The 16,570-nt window shown below is 37.0% G+C and overlaps 1 protein-coding gene across 1 annotated transcript; it reads right to left on the bottom strand.

Annotated features, from left to right (window-relative positions):
* Positions 1-450: 450 nt before the first annotated feature.
* LOC123663032 lies at positions 451-15,005 on the bottom strand. The gene is made up of 3 exons (XM_045597774.1): positions 14,994-15,005; positions 12,878-14,856; positions 451-619 (listed from the first exon to the last, which is right to left on the bottom strand). Exons 1-3 carry the CDS (start codon positions 15,003-15,005, stop codon positions 451-453), a joined length of 2,160 nt encoding a protein of 719 aa, XP_045453730.1.
* Positions 15,006-16,570: the final 1,565 nt, after the last annotated feature.

Raw genomic sequence — 16,570 nt, 5'->3', positions numbered from 1 at the left:
TTTAGCGATTAGACCACCTTTCGTTATTGTTACTCATCGAAGTCGGTAATAAATTAACTAATTTCATCGAGATTGTTTCCTGACATTTACAGCGTACCGATATTTTCGAATAGAGTCACGTACGTAATATATGTTCGCCTGTTAAGTGTAAGGTGAGATTAGAGGGAATTGAATATACACAAGCCGAAACAGAGCTAATTAAAGTTAACGAAGGATCCAAGAGCACGCCGATCTGTGTAATCACATACCACATGCCACAAACAGGATTTAACCGAATCGACTGGGCTTTTCACTTCTAAATATTTCAATTACAAAATTGTTTACCGGAATTACAAACCCACGAATGTAGAAATAATTTTAACGTGTTTTAAATAATTTGTTTAATTTTCTGTGAATTCCGTTAAAAATAAAATACTCGAACCAGGATAACATAACCGCAAGCTGTTAATCTTAATGCCACGTGCGGTGCCAGGTGTTTAGAAATAACCGCGCATAGCGCTTGCATTCGCCGTATATCTGAGACCCACCGGTAAAAGCCGTTAAAGGTTTACCGCATATTTCGAAATGTTTTACTACATTTTCTATATTTACAAGAGAATTCACTTTACATGTACAATACCTGTAATTCATTTATATACAATCGTATATTTTGCTGTTTTTATGTGACCAAATGTAAATTCACAGCTTGTTTTCAAGACATTTACATATATTAAGTTAAGCACGATTTTAACATATTTTAAGCAGCCATTTTATGTAGTCAAATTAAATGTCTATTTAAATTAATGTACCACAATACGCATTAAAAAATTGTATCGACCAAAAAATCGCACAAAAAGGTCGCACAGAGCCATAACAACAGAATAACATGAAAACGAAAAAGATAATGAAAGAATGTAATAAGATTTGAATATCGGAGAGCCTCAAAGGAGTAATACGTTGTAGCCAATTCCCATAAATCTATTTAGGGGCTCGGATGACACGTTCCATCAAATTCGTTTAGGATAACGCTAGATATTTCAATATTGCAGAATAACTCCTCTTTATGGTATCGCAGAAAATACTCACAATATTGAGGACCCGTTTGCGCAACTGTCACAGCACTGGTTTGTCGCTGTTGCGCTGGCGGTTACGGGTTCGATCCCGGACATGACAAACATTTGTATTGGCCATTGAGATGTTTGCCGTGGTCTGGGTGTTTGTACAGTCCTTGTGGGTCTCCCCACCGTGCCTCGGAGAGCACGTTAAGCCGTCGGATTCGGTTGTTATCATGTACACCTGATAGCAATCGTTATTCATAGTAGGGAATACATCCGCCAACCCGCTTTGTAGCAGCGTGGTCATTTAATCTCTGATCCTTTTCCTAAATGGGGAAAAAGCCTATGCCCAGCAGTGGGATACAGGCTTGAAGCGTAGCAAAGCATACTCACAATTTTGCTCGATGTTCCAGATATAATTTACCAGTTTCTCCTTCTGGTAATTAAAATAGTTACTAAATTAATTTACGCTGAAAAAGACTGAATTTTAATAAAGAAATCTCATAACTCTCGAATAAAAGCGTGACGTAAAGAAATGCCTATAATTTGCTCCTCGTAATTTATTTTAAAAGGAATTTTAGCTCTGAAAGAAAAAATTAAACTAAGAACAGATCTCATTTCTGATATACAATGAATTGGATTCATTATTTGATCCTTTGACGCAAGTTAAATCTAATTCTTATTCGTAGTAAGACGACTGCAGGGTCAATATTTAGACATGTATGTATGCAGGTGCCCGTATATTTTAACATATGAACTGGAACTCCTTTCATATGCTCTGTTTGTGTATTGGTAAAGCCGCAGAGCGTCGCATCGAATAGACGTCCTCGAGCACAAAGCGAGGATCACCCACTCACTTTATAGTCGTTTTATGAAATGATACCCAAACCACCTGGCGTACCGGTCAGTAAACTTGTATAGTTGTATTTTCCGTAAAGATAAGATACATTTGTGTATACGATATATGTAATATATTGATATAACGGTGCGGTTGTTAGATATTTATAGTTGTTAGGTATATTACATAATAAACAAAGCATTAAATATTAACAATAACGCTTTTACAAAATATGTCTCGGTGCAATATACAGTACTTATAAATTTTAAGTATGGGCTTAAACAATGAAAAATATGAAAAAATAAAACTAAAAATAAACTTCTCAAAGCTTATTATTATTCATACGAAGTCGCGGACAACCTTGTAGTTTATAAATTACTTTTCCACACAATTGCCGTAATAATACACTGGAGATCGTTTGAGCTAAATGAGACACGTTTGCGATTTGGCTACATAAGAAGCCACAGCCAGGGAAAAGGCTACAAATGTGGAGACTAATATAGTACAGATAAACTCGATAGAACATACTTAAACTATAAAAATACGACGAAAAATCTTGTCTCTTCGGGTGATGCTATTAATTATTCAAAGCGTATCATTCCACATTCTCTTTAGAGGGCGTAAACGTTAATGATGTTTACCGCGGAGAGTGCGACGCTCGCCGCCCACGAGAGACGCGCCACGTCAAGAGCCTCAGTCTCAAGGCGCTGTTGATCATCAGCGCCGCGGAAGTGGAGACATACTCGTCATGTATGTAGGCTTTCCTTTGATAAGATTATAATGAATAAACAGCCTCTTACAATAGTAAAATATATGTGCAAAATCTTAACTAATTACGACGAAGACGACATAGGTTGAAGTGGTTCTTTATCTCCACAATTGTTCCTTAAATATGAAGAAGTGCATTGATAATAAAAGCCGACCGATTTTCTTTAATTAATTTTACATAAAATGATAATTATAATTTAAAAAAGAAGTTGGTAGAATAGTCTAATTTTATACTTCGCGTAACGTCAACGAGCACTAAAATGAGAAATTTTATATTTAATGAGGATTAAATAGGGAATTGATGTTTCCAGAAATGTGTAATTATTGAAATTTGTGGTAATCCCAAAATATTAAGGAAAAAAAATCCACAGGGACACGTTATTAAATATTAATCATTAATTAGTTAATTAATTAGTAGACTTTTTTTATTAGAATTTCAAAGCTGTTAATATGATAAAGGGAATTTATATGAAATATAATTTTGTACAGCGTGCAATATTTTTTTTTTAAATTTTACTCTCTACTAAATACGATAATTTAAAAGGGTTTTTATGATAAGGCCTTAAAAATCGACATCTGAGCTTTTTACGAGTAGGTATATGTAAGTTTAGAAGCTAGGTGTATTGCAGAACATTTGACTGTTATTTCAGTGAGCAAACTATGTAGTGACGACTGTTATACGAGTAACTGCGGAGTTCCTTGTCCGTTCTTCGCTTCAGAATATATAATACGCAGCTATAACAGTTGGCCGTTACCTATAACACAGGCATAAGTTGCTTTCAGAGGAACAGACGATCGTGTGTGTATGTTATAAGATATTTATTTATTTATTAAAAATCTACATTCGAATCGGCTTCATATATTCAATCACGAATCCGCTTGTAACGACCTAGTGCTGGGTATAGGCCTCTTTCTCCATCTAGGAGTTGCAGGAGATTCATTTTAATTACTATCTATATAAATATTGTGTTTGCTCGCAAACGAAAAAAAAACCGACTTCAATTACATCGACAAGTAATAAAACGTAAATCGACGAAAAAATAGTCAAGCAGCTACACGTTATCAAAGATTACTCAAAAAGTAGTTATCAGATCTCGATAAAATTTATATGTGACCACATGATAAACATTAGCTTTCGATTAAATTAAAAATTATCAAAATCGGTACACCCAGTAAAAAGTTATTGCGGATTTTCGAGAGTTTCCCTCGATTTCTCTAGGATTCCATCATCAGATCCTGGTTTCCTTATCATGGTACTAAACTAGGGATATCTCCTTTCCAACAAAAAAAGAATTATCAAAATCGGTTCATCCAGTAGAAAGTTATGCGGTATAATACAACGTAGGTCGACGAAAAAAGTGTCAAGTAAAAACGCATTATTAAAAAAAAATACAAAAAAATCACTATGAACTTTTGAAAGAACGAAGTCTGTCCGGGCAGCTAGTTTATTAATAAAATACTTTAACACATACATACTTCGATTATTATTCAAACATGCTTTTCAAATAAAGATGCAAAAAAACCTTCAAAGCTTTATTTAATATTTTATTAATTTTTAACAAGTTTTTTTTTACTTCAACAAAAGGTTAAAATAACCAAGACATGACTCAGCATCGACGCAGTAGCAATAAATGTCACTGCGAATGAATACAGGGATATCTTGCATAATGTATTTCCGTATATCAACTAAAAGCATTTGACACGGTTATCCGTGTCATACGTGCATTCCATACGTATGTATAATATGTAGTATGTAACGTATGTATGTGAGATGTTTTGTTTGCGCAGCCGAGTTTGCGGGCGTTTATCTTCGTCCATCGGTTTGCGAGCACAGTTTCACGTTACCGTCGACCGTCTGTTTACGTTGTACTGATCTCTATCCCGGCTAATGTTTAGATGTAGTGCGATTTCTACGGCAAACATTTAACTTAAGCGAAAGCGTTTATAAATACGAATATCTCGTAACATTGCTTGAAGATAAATAAACTTACTGCACGTTGCAGCAAAAAGTCGAGCTTGATTCCACATCCTTGTATATAATCATTACAGCCTATACAGTCCACTGCTGGACATAGGCCTCCACAAGCTTACGCCAAAAATAACGTGAACTCATGTGTTTTGCCCATAGTCACCACGCTGGGCAGGCGGGTTGATGATCGCAGGGCTGGCTTTGTCGCACCGAAGACGCTGCTGCCCGTCTTCGGTCTGCGTATTTTAAAGCCAGCAGTTGGATGGTTATCCCGCTACCGGTCGGCTTTTTAAGTTCCAAGGTGGTAGCGGAACTGTGTTATCCCTTAATCGCCTCTTACGAAACCCACGGGAAGAGAGGGGGTGGCTATATTCTTTAGTACCGTAGCCACACAGTACATAAGTAGTATATAAGTTATATAAATAATATGTGCATCTAGATTTTTAAAATATTTTCGAAAAAAAGAGAAACTTTTTATGTTTGTCAGATTGTTCTAGTCATCTAGATACTAGTGCGATCTTCAAAGTCAGTTTTCGACTCTTCTAAAATATAAGATTATTTCTTTATATCGAGCTACGATTAAGTTTAGCCACTTAGCTGGTCTCTTTTACACATTTCATTTTCGACCCCCGACCCAAAAAGAGGGGTGTTATAAGTTTGACGTGTTTATCTGTCTGTCTGTGGCTCCGTAGCTCACGAACGGATGAAGCGATTTCAATTATTTTTTTTTTGTATGAAATGTGAGTTACGGGCGAGTGTATTTAGATATGTTTGATGAAAATCGGTTGATTCGTTTAAAAGTTGTGAGGGGTGAAAATGGGGAAGAATAACCAAATGGCATCAAATATAATCTAGTAGGGTCTCAAATAAAAGCGCATCACGTGCACATTACAAAATAATGTGTTCAATGAAAATCAGTTGAGCGCTGAAATATCTCTGGGGGTAAAAGTGGGAAAAATACCCAATATCTGCAAATATATGTGGTGGGGAGGAAATGAGAATGGAAATCCGAATGTCAGTAAATTTATCCAAGTACCAAATGAAATAGCATCACACGCACTTTACAAAATAAATAATAAAAATAATAAAAAATATTAAAAAAAAAATCGGTTGAGCCATTTGAAGTTAATGTGGCTAAAAGTGGGGATGAAAAAACAGAATGCCTGTGAATGTATCCTAATGTTGTATCAACAAATTAACAAAATTTACATTATAATAAAATTAAATTAAAATAAAAAAAAAAAAAAAAACTCCGACACAATAACCTGAGTTTCCTTTAAAAAGTAAAAAATAATTAAAGAAACTCAATCTTAAAGTACCTAAGTATGTACGAGTATTGATAATACTAAAAAAAAATACATCGCGTCGGGGGATCGCAATTTACAGACCACAAATGTCCCACTTCGTCTGCCGTGAGACGTCTCTGTCGCGAGCACCGGGTCACGAGAACAAAAGAGGTAAATAATTTCGGAGCGAAGTGCCGCGTGATGCTCATCGGAGCGTTATAGAGCGCGACCTCTCCGGCCGTCGTAATTAAAAAACTTCCAAGATTATCTTCATTGAGAAGTATCTTCCTCTATTTTCTGCGCGCCTAGTGTTCGCTTCGCACGTAAAGAACTTTCCGTGTTCGAACTGTTCCTACCGAGTTGGACGGAGTGAAGTACTTGCCGTTTCTTAGGAAATTATGCCCGATAAGTTTCTCGAGAGCCCTTTGGTACAGTTCCGTCGACGTGCTGCGGGAATTTTATGTCAGAATATAATTAATAAATACTGAACAGGAATAGTTAATTTGATAAATTAACATAAAAAAAAATGAAAAAAACATAGGACAAAACAATGAAAAGTTAAAATAGTTTTACTGCAAGCGATTCCTACTGCGTAAATTACGATATTTATAAAACACAATACGATAGGTTCTAGAAATATACGGACGACTAAATGACTTAAACATTAAACACCACACAAACTATCACAAACATAAATTTCAACATCAAGACTTTCCCAAGTGCTGTTACATAGCAAGCAAGGTTTAGTGGTTCAATTGAAACTGAAATCAAACGGAAAGAAGCTTTAAAAGTAATTAGTAAGTTGGAGCTCGCTAGCGTTCCGCTAATTAAAGGCAACCAGCCGTTTTAGTGAAACAAACTCTTGGGTTCTCTCGGTGTCGCCGATCCATATGGGCAAAACATATGAGTTCGTGCCATTTTTGGCGCGAAGTTGTGGATGCCTATATCCAGCAGTGGATAGGCTAAAGTGAAATATGTACAAGAAATAATGCTCCTATACTTTAAATTTTACTCAATGTTTAACAAAATTTATTTTACTTCAATAAAAAAACCTGTATATAAAATAAAAAATTATACGATACGATATTCTCATAAAAAAAAATATATTGTAATAAATAAATCAAATAAACAGTATCTCAAAAGCCCTAATTCTCCGATGTTTACGGTTCTCGCACCGGTTTTATGAGCGATGATACTTATCGATATCAATAAATCAAAACGAACATTAAACTAAACGGTCGAACGATATTGCAGATATATCTGTGAGATACGCTCTGATGCGGATCTGAGTTACGGCCAATTGCCAGGTAATGTGGATTGGAAGGCAATCACGTAATACTAAGGTCGGGTTGAACATCGCTTTAGGAAAAAAAAAATACAAAGAAAACTTTGAATTAAGGAATAAAAGAAAATAAAAATTATTTATTTGGAACAGCACCAAAACGGCAAACCGAATAAAAATGCGAATCTGAATTGTTTAATTTTGTTCAATTATTCCTATGACATAAATTTCAAATAAGTACTTATAAACCGCTATTTGATTTTTAACAAAGCTACGGATCAACTTGTTACTCGCGATGTTAAAGTTGATCGAACAATATCAATTACGTGCAGCTTAAATTCTGTTCAAGAATAAGGTAAGAGTACTTTAGACTGATAATAACGCTATCGGGGCTTTTATCGCTACCCAATGTAACATACAAAAAAATAACTACGTGTCATAGAAACAGAGGACTCTATTTGAATCGTGTGGAATTTAGTGATTGCCATTTAGTAAGTGGATAGTGATCGCCATAGAGTGATATCAAAAGATAAAAAAATATTTGCATATCGATCATCAGCATCAGCATCGATATCAGCATATCGAATAGTTTTCATTGCCTATCCGATTTATATGAAAACCAAAACTCTGAAGTAGCACGTATTTGGTACGACATTAAATTATACAAATAATATATATATATATATATCCATAAGTGAAGCAAAAACTTACTCCTTTTTTCGCGAAAATAACGCAATCGGAGGAGTATGAAATTTCGCAAAATAATGGTTTATACAGTGAAGGAGTAGAGAAGGTTCATATTTGTTAAAAATTATGCATAAAAGTATATTAAATCAATAAAAAAACATTACACACACTACCATGTTTTTGACACACCAACGCATACTTTTTTGTTTATGATAAAATCTGACGTCAAATAGAGAATAGATTATAGTTTAATATTGTTTGTCTATACTGAATGTTTAAACATTACAAATTAATAATGCTCAAACTTGTAAATTAAATTAATTATGGCCGAATTTCGACCAGTAGGCGAGGCGACCACTACTTAATTGAAATGCGTCCATTTTATTTGAAAATACTGAAATAAATATAAAATTACATTTCAACTCGTATTTGTGCACTCATTGTCATTTTAAATACAATTGCTTTTCCAGGTTCATTATACTATTGTTTTTGAATACATACGCATATTTATTTGCACTGGATTTACCAGAATTACTGTTTGTTTTTGCTTTGTTACCCGAAATATTGCTTTTTATACTGTGTACCTCACCTATTTTATCAGACTGTTAGAATATATTAAAATTACTAAAAAAGAAATAAAATAGAAAATATTTCGGTTACAAAAACTAACAAACTGAAAGCTGGACATACTCTTCACAAGTAAACGTTTAAATTTCCTTCAATATAAGAAACAGTTTAAAGTAAAATAAGCATGACAAAAAAGTCTAAAAAAACAAAAACAAAACAAATAGGTATCGAAGCTATACTCGAATAAGCATCGTTCGTAGCGAAAATAAACCGCGAAATAAAACTGAAATCACAATGAAACTCCTTGAGCCCGTAAATCCGTAGATAGACGAGGTATTAAATAAAGAGTGGCCGCGCATTATGATCCGTGAACGAGTTGTAAAAATGGAGATTTTATCGCGATCGCGTGAGCGCGGAGAGCCTTCGAGAGCTCTCGACCTGCGGGTCAGGTCACAACAACGCGCTAACAGACCAAAAGTGTGACACTAGCGTACTCGTCAACTACCCGCATCATTGACCTTATCAATACTAAAACTTAACTGAAAATAATATCAAGAAATGTTTAATTTGATATTTGTTTAAACAATTGCGGTAGACTATAACTGTCAGCTCCCCTTATCATTACGGTAGTTAAATGAAGGGCGTCTGATGAAGCGTAAGCAACTAGCTTCGATATTGGTTCGTTAGCAATGAATCGCAAGTTCGCAAAAATAGTTCAACCGCAGCCTCCACGCTATTCGTCCCATAGAGCAATGATTTACTAAAGCAAATTTGTCCCCGGTCCTTATCTAATAGTTGCTGAATCAAATATTGCGAGCCGATACCGAGCCGGGATTTCATTCAACCCGTCACGATACTCTTATCCGCGTGATATCCTAGATTCGGAATTAGAGTGAGACGACCGGGAAAAAATAAAAGTGAATTGCCCACCGTTCATCTTGGAAATGAACGCCCCGAGGGGGAAATGTGAGTTATCTCCATAAATAGTGTCGGGGGATGATTTATATCGGACGTCAGGGTTTGAGAGGCCGCAACATGACAAATGAGGTCCGCACCGAGCCGTCGGCCCGCAGAGCGTTAATCACGAATTTAAGCTTGTTCGGGTTATCACGGCGACTTTAACATAACATGTTCTCATTATGCCTAGAACGAATAACTTTATACTTCATTACTTCGCAACGGCTTCCGTGGGCGGCCGGTGTGATAAATTCATCTCAGCGTATGCCCACATGTCACCTTTGCTAAAATGTAATTTTTGTTTCATAAGAAGTCATCGAAGCGGACGTGAGTCTAGCAGGGGAACATAAGGCGCAAGCAATTGGCTGTCAAAATAGCTCGCACGTAATACGAAAGGTGAATGTAGGTAGGCGCGATGTTTTACACCTCACAGCACAATCCGTACATAATATAATAAAGCCTGTGATATACTTTTTAGATTACACGTATCATATTCCACTCCTACATATACAAAAATTCAAATTATTATTTTTTTAGTATATTAATATTTTATATATTATAAGTACACAAAATAATCTGAATGACATCTAAATTACTTGTTGGAGCCGTAGGTACGCAGTGTATAATTTAATTATAATCACTGTCGGATAGCAATTCGTTAAAAGTCCGATTCGTTCAGCAATTTGCCGAGTAACCCTTCAACCGACATAACTGACGCGGCTCGATATCGCCTAATCAAATTCTTAACAATCCATCGACTTTTCAGAGCAAGTATCTCTTGGAATGTCATTAAACGTGGCAACCGGTAACATTGTTTAACATGTTAAAATCGATTCAGATGTGCATGTACGTGAGTAGTATCGACAATACTATTCGCGGTAAAGCTTTATTTTAGGTAAAACCGAATTTCGGGACCGTGGGGGGAAGGGGGGGGGGAGGGGGGGGGGGGAACGCTACCCCTGGTACCACTGTCACGCCTCAGAACCCCATGGTTATGGAGATATCCATTGATAAAGTTTTGAGGTTAGAAGAAGAATTTCGAAAGTTAGAGGAACGCTTGGCTCCGGCGCTGCGGGAAGTACAGCCCTTCCGCCCTTGCGTGCGAAAGCACGCTCACTCATGCTCCGTTCCGCAGCGAAGGCTGGTTGCCTTCGGCGACCAGCCTCAGCCGCTCCTCTACGCATTCGTTCGCGCGCTTTCGCACGACAGGCGAGGGCTGCCCTCCCTCCGCGCCTCCGCGGAAAAAAAAAACACTCTAGGGGTAGGACAGACCAAGACCACGTGGACAGTGGGGTGCTCCGATTCGGTTTTGGGTATTTTTCGAATTTCTAAACCTATATTCTAGCACGCAATGTTACTAATTTTATTAGAATATTATGTCTGACGCGTTATTTTGTTTAAAAGTGTCGATTTGTGACACAATGCAAACAGTACGAGCTCAAAGGTATTATAATAGCTTTAAATTCTTCTTCTAACCTCAAAACTTTAACCATGGAGATCTTCATAAGCATGGGGTTTTGAGGTGTGACAGTGTTACCTTGTATAGATTCCCCTACACCCTCCACCCTTCACACCCAAAAACCCCATAATTCGGTTTTTCTAATTCGGTTTTACCTAGTCTAGATCTTAGCCCTATTCGCCAACTAACGCACACCAAACACGATTATATGAAACTTGTTGTATGTTGTATTCATCGAAAGATCAGTGACACTGACAGTTCCAAAACTTGAACCAATGAACGTTCTACGATACCTTGACCATTGGTCGAAATTCGACCACAATTGATTTAAATTATAAGTTATTGTAATAAATTAATTTATTATTATTTCTTTTATTCAATATATTTTCTTATGATTACATTTTTAAATATATTTATAAAAAAGACAAATAAAAATATTTAAAAATATAAAAATAGTAGTCCTCCGATGGCAGGTTGGGGCCCAGGCCACCGGTAGTTAAGGTTCCAGGCTGAGGAACCTCCTCACAATGCGGGCCGTTTCAAGCAACACTGCCTTTTGAATCCGACCCTTGATCCAACAGTCAAGTGAGAGTTTCTTAAGGTGTTGGTCGAAACTCTTCGCTAATAGACCATTAACCGATACAACAATAGGAACAATTATTGTTGAGTCTACATTCCACATGCCGGTAATCTCGTGGGCAAGGTCTAAATATTTACTTAATTTTTCTTTTTCGGCCTTTACGAGATTATCGTCATGTGGAACTGTAATGTCAACAATAATTGCTCGGCGCGCTGATCGGTCTACTAGCACTATATCAGGTTTATTGGCTGCAATAAACCTGTCAGTGACAATAGATCGATCCCAGTAGAGCAATGCACGACCATTCTCAAGAAATGGCGTTGGGCTATACCTATAATAAGGCAACTCATTTTCAACAAGGCCGTAACGAATAGCAAGTTGTTGGTGTATAATCCTGGCTACTTGGTTATGTCTGTGCAAGTACTCACCGTTAGCAAGATGACTACAACCAGAAACAATATGTCTAATGGATTCTCCAGGCTTATGGCAAGCTCGGCATATGTCTGGAGTTCCGTCTTTCATGATATGTTTCCGGTAGTTATTCGTCTTAATAACTTCGTCCATAATTGCACAGACAAAACCTTCGGTTTCTCCGAAGAGGTTCCCGTGTTGTAACCAGGATATAGAGCTGGGCTGGTCTACATCTGGGTCTGTCAGAACTTTGTAGAACCGGCCATGTAATTCCTTGCTCTTCCATACGGCCACGCGGTCAACGGTACGCATTACTATAGGCTTACGCCATTTCTCTTTGCCTAAGGACAGCGGAGTAAAGCCCCTATCAACTGCAACAACGTCCATGTGCATATCGCTCTTCATATTTAAAAAGTACTCTCTGAGATTATACACCTCACGATTGTGGAGATTTTTAGCGTTTAAAAAGCCACGACCCCCACATTTTCGTGGGATGTATAATCTCATCACAGACGATCGAGGATGGTGTATTCGGTACGTTGTTAACAGTTTACGGACTTGGCGATCAAGGGTATCTAATTCCGTTTGAGTCCATCTCAAAATGCCAAAGGTATAGACGATTAAGGGCATAACCCAACTGTTAAAGGCACGCACCTTGTTACCGCCCGAAAGAAAGCTATTGAGAACTTTCTTCAGCCGGCCAAAGAATCGTTCCTTTACCAGTTGTTTCATGGCTCCGTCATCAATGCCCAATGCCTCTGACATTCCGAGATATTTATAGGTTTCACCTTCGTTGAGAGATCTAAAAGACAAAGAGTTGTTAAGTTTTAAATTTTGTGATGATACAGTTCTACCTCTTTCTACATGGATGACAGCGCATTTATCCACACCAAACTCCATTCTTATACAAGTGCTAAAGGTTTCTGTTATTTTTAACAACTTGTATAAGTCTGGTAGTTTGGATGCGAAAAGCTTCAAATCATCCATATAAAGTAGGTGAGAGATTGCTTTGCTTCCTCTACGAAGGTGAAAGCCCAACCTTGAATCCTCTAATAAAGTGCTTAAAGGGTTCAAGGCTAGACAAAACCACAATGGACTCAAACTATCACCTTGAAAAATACCCCGCATAATCCTTATCGGTTCAGTCGATCCTGAAACATCAACCGCACCCGGATGACGCAAAAAAGTGTTCCACTGTCTCATACACGTACTCAGAAAGGAGCACAAAGCAGCATCAATTTTGTATAGCTCCATTACTTTCATAAGCCATGTATGAGGCACTGAATCATACGCTTTCTTGTAGTCAATCCAAGCGGCAGCCAGATTTTTCCGGTTTCGACGTACCTGTTGGCATATGGTCATGTCTATGAGGAGTAGTTCCTTGGTACCGCGACTACCAGACTTACATCCGTTCTGAGTCGTAGCCAAAATATTATTTGTAGTAATATGTTTTGTAATTTTTGTGACGAGAACAGATGTAAGTAGCTTATAGATGGTGGGTAAGCAAGTTATAGGGCGGTAGTTTTTAGGATCAGCGGTACATCCCGATTTGTATAACAGGAATGTGGTACCAGTCGTCATAAATTTTGGTAAAGTATTAGTTGAAATTGCATTTTGAAATTGTGATGCCAGGATGGGGTGCGAACTATGAAACCATTTAAGCCAAAAGTTATGCAATCCGTCCAGTCCAGGACATTTCCAATTCGACGTTGAACGGATTGCATAACTTATATCTTCTGAATTTATTTTAATTTGTTCCATTTGTGGAAGTGAGCTGCACCTCCTCCTGACAACATCCATCCAATCACTCTCAATGTGGTCAATGGGGTTCGACCAAATATTTCGCCAAAAATTATTTATCGATTCTCGGGTCGGTAAATTACCATTGACCACATTAGTAGTGCACTGTTCCCAATTCCTGTATACCTTTCGTTGGTCGCTTTGAAATATGCTATTTTGATGATATCGATCCCTGCGTTTTTTATACCTCTTAATGCGTTTTGCCCATGCACAGAGTTTTTGCTTCAGAAAATCTATGCGGTCCGAGACTGATGTTATGTACTCGTTGGATCTTATATTTGTACCCGCAAAAGCCTGGTGTACAAACCGCATGATTTTTGGACGCATGTTACCTGCCCTGAAACATGTTAATTTGGCTATTAGTGTTCTGGTTAAATTTATTCGTTTTTCAATTCTGGCCTGCCAAGCTGGAGCTGTATGGGATGGTAAAGTAATTTTATTTGATTTAAACTTCAAATTAGCTACATTACAAACAGCTGCAGCTCCACAGTACAGAAGTGAGTGAGTATCGGATAAATTTTGAGTGCTGTCTAAATATTGTTGTAAAATTTTATCCATAACACCTACTAAAGCCAAATTACGTCTGTGAATAGGCAAACGAGGAAGCTGTGGCCTAATATTTGGTGGCAAGGATCTATATTTCAAAATAGCATCCTCCAAAGCTCTCCTCATAGGCTCATTATCCTGTTCGTTTACCGACAAATCAACACTGTTATGAGATATATGATTTATATTAAAATTTATTACCTCTCTTTGCTCTTTTTGTGATGTTTGTATATCACGAATGTGACTAACAGTATTAAGTTGTGGTAAATTTGTACGCAGCCGCTCAAGTACTGATTCATCCAGGAGGTGACAACGCTGAATGGCTCGTACTTGATCCGATAGTCGTTGTGCGGTTACGGTGACGGTTGGTTCAAGCGCCTGAAACAGAGACAGCATCGTTGAACGATACGCAGTGAGGTTAATTCCCCCACCTGTCGCCTCATAGTACGCTCGCATGACACTCTCATTCATTTTTTGAGTCCATCTCATGCGGCGCACAGCACCACCGGCAGCGGGATTTCTTGTGGGAGCGTATTGTCCCTGAACCTCCAAGCAAGCTGGTGGCGGGCGTATGACTCGTCGACGGTTAGATGGTCTCGTAGATGAGTCAGCATCGTCAGCATCCGATTCCGCGGTGGACGGCGGTGTTTGATATTCGTCATCTGTCGTTGACTGTGTTTCGGAGCTCGATGGAACCTTTGGTCTTTTTTGTGCGCGTCGTCCTCTGGCTTTATTATTATTATTATGTTTGACATTCGGTAAAGACAAACAATTTTAATCTATAATCTATTCTCAATTTTACTACATACTTTAAGAGCCATTTCACAAAAATCGGTAACAATCCGCGAAATTGTAATATTTTGACGTCGTTAATCTCAGTGTTGGATGCATTAATGTAATTTATATTCTTGAAATATAATAGAGCAACCTTTGTTGTAGTCCATAGTCAGATCAGAATTTTGATTTATATTATGTGTATAAAATTATTAACCTTTTCATCAGCCTCCTCCCTGGGTAAACGGTCGCAATGTATACTTTGAAGTCCTCATCATCATCATCATTACAGCCTATACAGTCCACTGCTGGACATAGGCCTCCACAAGTTCACGCCAAAAATAACGTGAACTCATGTGTTTTGCCCATAGTCACCACGCTGGGCAGGCGGGTTGGTGACCGCAGTACCAAGTTTAAAGTCCTAAAAGTTTGAAGTCCTACTTTTCAATAACCTCTACGTTGAAACCATTTTAAAAAAATATCATAATATGTGGAATATAATTTTGTTGTCCACTATCATAGATTTTTATTCCATTTGTATCTCTATTAAACGATAAAAAAAATTTAAAGTTACGAATATTTTCCAAATAAGTACAATTTTAAAAGCGATATTTCTCTTAGAAAACTAAGAAATTTTAACGAACTATCTTCATCAAAGTAAACTTACATCATTAAGGAATACAAAAAAAAAAAATAATTAAAAGATGTAATTATTTTTAATACATTTTATATTAAATAATAAAAAGATAGTATATATTGCCACGCATCAAGCCCGGTAAATCAGTCGAGCGCTAGCGCTCTTACGGCCGAACCCAATATTCAGTCTATCTCTGGTTATGTCCTACTAGAGACAGAAATATCTATCTATCATTCATTTTACTGACCCAATAAACTTGTCGACGATAGGCAATCTTATCCTTCAAAGCTATCTATCGACAAGAGGGAGGATAGCTTACCAGAGATAACAGTTCGTATGAAAATTACAGTTTAAGCGTCCCAATAATAATAGAGTTCTATCTGTCAGTAACGTTGGTTATCTTTAGTAACAACAATATCCGATCTATAGTTTTCGGGGGATAACTAAGATTTATTAATTGCAAAAGTATGTTCTTTGTTTAAAATAAAATTAATTTCGAGTGAATAATAATGTCAGACTCAAGTACAAGTAGCAGTTCAAGTGATATTGCTCTTTTGCAACAATTAATTGAATAAAAATAATAAGTTTCTTCTGAAATAATACTTACTTTACTCATCTTGTGAATAAAACAAACAATTTGGTGAATTATTGTATAATTTGCAATGATTTGTATAATTATACAAATTCAAACGAAACGACGATTCAATAAAGCGTAATGGCCCCGTAGCGTCTTGTCGTGTCGTGTTAAAACGTTCCGTTACTAGATTTACCGTGCATTCCATATTAAAATAATATCATTTATTATAAATTAAAAAGTCTGTGTAAAAATTAATTTGTCCATATTTTTATAAAACAAGATTACTTTAATATGAATAAAATTTGTATGACAAATTTAAATACTACAAAACATCTATGTAACACAACTGAGGCCGTCTGTGACGCTGCGTATACTGGAATGTAAGGAAGAGCTCAGGT

Source organism: Melitaea cinxia, chromosome 19 (genome assembly GCF_905220565.1).
Source record: "Melitaea cinxia chromosome 19, ilMelCinx1.1, whole genome shotgun sequence".
In the NCBI taxonomy this organism is placed as follows: domain Eukaryota; kingdom Metazoa; phylum Arthropoda; class Insecta; order Lepidoptera; family Nymphalidae; genus Melitaea; species Melitaea cinxia.
Note: the sequence above shows the minus strand (reverse complement) of the source record. Positions and strands in the feature narration are given on the sequence as shown.